The 4,847-nt window shown below is 36.5% G+C and overlaps 1 protein-coding gene across 1 annotated transcript in view; it reads right to left on the reverse strand.

The window, feature by feature from the left end:
* Nucleotides 1-850: 850 nt before the first annotated feature.
* Nucleotides 851-4,847, reverse strand: part of LOC102497252 (uncharacterized protein C10orf88-like) — an 8,562-nt gene continuing 4,565 nt past the window's right edge. Inside the window, 4 exon segments of the mRNA XM_014583093.1 lie at nt 851-1,746; nt 1,885-2,115; nt 2,118-2,153; nt 2,156-2,312. Of these exon segments, the coding sequence (XP_014438579.1) occupies nt 851-1,746; nt 1,885-2,115; nt 2,118-2,153; nt 2,156-2,312 (1,320 nt within the window).

The following is a 4,847-nucleotide window of genomic DNA, read 5'->3' on the forward strand; positions in this document are numbered from 1 at the left end:
ACTTTACATAAAATACCAAGTCCAAATAAGGAATCCTAACAAGGAACAGGATGATTCTGATTTTTACTGAAATAAAACAGAATATTAACAGCCCCACTGTGAACTAATTTTACATGTGCCAACCACTGCATCTTATTCATTATCTCAGATAAACAATTCAAAATGTAAACTGGTGATCTAAATTTAAAAATTCTAAGTCTTAAGTATCTAATTTTCTATGAATTACAAAAAGAAAAAAATCAAATACTCTAAGCATTACTTTTCATACTGCTAGACTATAAAATATGGCCGTTTATAAATAAAAATTCAAATACATAAAGAATACAAACTCATGTACTGCATTAGAAATCCTTAAACATTTTAAACACATAAGCAGCACAAGTAGACATAAAATATTTTTAAGTGTATTTCTTCTGAGAGAGAAAAAGAGGGACCTCAAGAGGATCTCAGGCTGTGGTTTTCCCCTAAGCCTTCCAAGCAGCCAGGGTCAGTAGTGCACACAGGTGCTCCTGGAATGCACAGATTGATCAGGTAACCAAACTCTGATCTTCCAAATGGATCCAGCATTGCAGAGCTGTGTGTTACTGCTGCACCACTGTGGTCAACTTCATCAATTTTCCTAAGAGTGAAAAATATTGCAAACAAGAATAACTGTATCATGACTGTATCATGTTAACACTAGTGTACAATACTGGATGTACAAGTGCAGTAGAAATGAACACTGAGGTCATTTTATGAAAGTAAGATGATCCTTTATGGGACATTAAATACTTTTCATAAACCGTTTTGGGTTTTGGCTTTATAATAAATAAGTAATAAATATCTGTATTACAGGGTATTTGCTGAGTGCTTATCTTTCTCCATTTGAAAGTCTTTCTCCAGAGTCATAATGTTTTAGAGGCATCTCAGTGGATAGAGAGTTAGGATTTTGCATTAAGTCCACTAACAAAGCAATTTTATCATCTATGTGCTCCTGGAGTTTATATAATCGCTGATCAATGTAGTCCATGAGTTTCTTTTCCATCAGTTCCATATTTCTAGAAAGAAGCTTTTCCAAGTAAGAGTAAACAGGTTGCTCTTCCATTCCAACACCAATAATGCCTTCATAAGGCTTGGCAGTATTTTCCTGCCACTTGCCATTATGTCCCACATGGAGATGGTTAACTTGACTGCACAAGTTTTGGAGAAAAGGCAGCAGCTCAGAGTTAGGTATATCTGAGTTGTCACTTCCTTTCTTTGGCAAGAAAGAGGATACCGCATTCTTAAGATCATTTTCAAGAAGGGAATGGTTTTGTGGCACAATTTTACATTTGTCAAGGTTTGTAGTATTTCCTTCACCAGGTGGCTGGGTGCTTTTATCAATGTAAGCTTTTAAGTTTTTAGTTACGCTTCCAGATGTCAGTCCAGTTCTAAAAGGAAAAGGTGTGGAAGATGATTTGTCTAAGACTTCTGAAGTAGATGATGACTGTAGTGCAATCATATGCTTGTATCCAGTACTTCCCCAAACCAAGTGAAGCTGCTCTCCAATGGGAATACAATTCTGCTGCTGAAACCTAACCATATGCATCAATTGCTGAGCTCCTGGTGATAACTTTGACCCCATGGACTCCATTATAGTTTGGACTTTGTCAAGGTCTATTCTTGATCCTAGAGTAGGAGAGCTTGTTGAAGAATTTGCTGAAACCAATCTCACGTGTACCATAACTTTCCTGATGAACACATATTGCTTTTCACCAAAGGGAGCAACTTTATTATACAAGCATGTGTGGAGGATTCCAACTTTAGAAATTTTTTATACAAAATAACCTTTTCCTGTTCACTGTTGTCCAGGACAGTACACACACTGAAACCAATCTCACGTGTACCATAACTTTCCTGATGAACACATATTGCTTTTCACCAAAGGGAGCAACTTTATTATACAAGCATGTGTGGAGGATTCCAACTTTAGAAATTTTTTATACAAAATAACCTTTTCCTGTTCACTGTTGTCCAGGACAGTACACACATTCTTGCCCCTACTGGTTCCACAGTACTCCTCTCCTAAGTAAACTTCCATGTTTCTTGCTGAACTCAAAATGCCAACAGCACTCATCTCTTCGCCTCCTTTAGGTCGCACATCAGGTAAAGAAAGCAGGGGTTTTCATCTTGCTGTTTAGGCTTCTCTTCAAAATCACCAGATCCTGACTTGGAGCAGGTGGCGCCAGCAGCTCCTCCCAGTCCAAATCTTCGGCACCTAGACCCACCCAGGTGACAAGAAGGCTCTGGGTCAGAGCTCCACATGTGGCATTCCAGTGAAAGAAAAAATTGTTCTTTGAAAGATAAAAAAGATTGACACACAATTATCTAGACTAATTAAGAATAAGAGAGAAAGGAACCAGATAAATCAAATTTGCAATGAATTAGGCAACATTACAACAGACATAACAGAAATACAAAACATCATTAGAAGATACTATGAGTAACTATACACCAAAGAAGAAGAAAACCCAGATTAGATGGACAAATTCCTGGACACATATAATCTACCAAGATTGACTCAGGAGAACATGGAAAGCCTGAATAGGCCTATAACAAGCAACAAGATTGAATCAGTAATAAATATCCTTCCAACAAAGTAAAGTCCAGGTCCTGATGGCTTCAGTGCTGAATTTCCAAAACTTTTAAAGAAGAGGAAACCTCCTTTCTACTCACACTTTTTCTAGAAATCCAAAAGGAAGGAACCCTTCCAAATTTATTCTCTGAAGCCTACATTACTCTCATTCCCAAAATGGATAAGGATTCGACAAGAAAGGATAATTACAGACCTATATCTCTGATGAATATAGATGCAAAAATTCTCAACAAGATATTTGCTAAACACATTCAACAGCATGTAAAAAAAGATGTCAGCTGAACTTTCTATTGGAAGGAGTTAGATTATTTTAAAAATATTGTGAATAAAAAAATGTGGGGGATAAAAAGGAATGGAAAACAACTGTGAACACCTGAGAGTATCGGAGGAAGGTGGGAAATGGAAGAGGGTGAGAAATAGGGGGAACATACACACACACGCACACACACACACACACACACACACACACACAAATCTAGAAATGGAAAATTATTGATGATAACATGTATGATTAAGCCATGATGCATTATATTCTGGATGGGCAATCAAATTTTGCATGCTGTGATAATTCTCAGTGAATGAATGTAAATTAATTAATTTAAAAAAAGGTTATCCATCATGACCAGGTAGGCTTTATTCCAGGAATGCAAGAGTGGTTCAACATATGCAAAACCATAAATGTAATACCCCATCTTATCAGAAGGAAAGATGAAAACCACATGATCATTTCAATCGATATGGGAAAAACATTTGATGAAATACAACATTCCTTCATTATTAAGACTCAGTAAAATTGTCACAGAAGGATCGTTTCTCAGCATAATAAAATCCATCTATGAGAAAACTATACCTAACATTATACTAATGGGGAAAAGCTTAAAGCTTTCCCACTAAAATCTGGCACAAGACAAGGCTGTTCACTTTCTCCACTCCTATTCAATATAGTCTTGAAAGTCCTTGCCAATGTGATCAGACAAGAGAAAGAAATAAAAGGCATTCCAATAGGTAAAGAAGGGCTGAAATCATCTCTGTTTGCAGATGACATGATTGTATACATAGAATACCCAATAGTATCCACAAAAAAATTCTCAAAGTAATAAATGCATACAATTAAAGTGGCTGGATACAAAATTAACTTACAAAAATCTATAGCATTTCTATATACAAACAAGAAGCAGACAGAGACAGAAATGAAGAAAGTATTTCCATTTACCATAGGCATAAGAAGTATGATACCTAGGAATAAAACTAACCAAGTAAGTAAAAGACCTCTATAAGGAAAACTATAAAAACCTTAAAAAGGAAATTCAAATAGATGCAAAAATTTGGAAGGACATCCCATGTTCTTGGATTGGCAGAATTCATAGAATCAAAATAGCATTCTTATCCAAATTAATCTACATATTTAATGCAATCCCTATAAAATTATAAGAGACATTCCTCACAGATCTAGAGAAGACAATCATAGAATTTGTCTGGAATCATAAAAGACCTCGTATTGCCAGTCATCCTGTGCAAGAAGACTGGAGTGGAAGCATCTAACTTCCTGACCCCAAAATATATTATTAAGCTGTGATAATCAAAACAGCATGGTACTGGCACAAAAAACAAACATGAGAACCAATGGAAAAGAGTAGAGACCCCAGAAATAAATCCCAAAACATACAGCCAACTGAATTTTGACAAAGGGTTATAGTAAATCCAATGGGAAAAGGAAAACCTCTTTAGCAAATGGTGCTGGAAAAACTGGTTTTCCATCTGAAGAAAAATAAATCTGAACCCCTATCTGTCACCATTAACAAAAATCAACTCAAAGTGGATCAAAGATCTAAACCTAAGATCACAAACTATAAAACTACTTGTGAAATTCTGGGAGACATTGGCGTAGGCAAAAACTTCTTTAGCAAGACCCACAAAGCACAGGCAACAGTCTCCAAAACAGATGAGTGGGATTACATCAGACTAAGAAGTTTCTGCACAGCAAAGTACATCGTAATTAGTGTGAACCCTCAGAATGAGAGAGAATTTTCGTTAACAGTGCCTCAGATAAGGAACTGATAACCAGAATACACAGGGAACTCAAGCAGCTTACCCAGAAGAAAATGATTAATCCAAATAAAAGATGGGAAAATGAGCTGAATAAACAACTCTCTAAGAAAGAGGGACCAGCTGTTAGCATAATGGCTATGCTGCTGGACTCCCATGTAGTCGACCACGGTTCGAGTCCCGGACC

Source organism: Tupaia chinensis, unplaced genomic scaffold (assembly GCF_000334495.1).
Source record: "Tupaia chinensis unplaced genomic scaffold, TupChi_1.0 Scaffold144036_1, whole genome shotgun sequence".
Classification (NCBI taxonomy): Eukaryota; Metazoa; Chordata; class Mammalia; order Scandentia; family Tupaiidae; genus Tupaia; species Tupaia belangeri.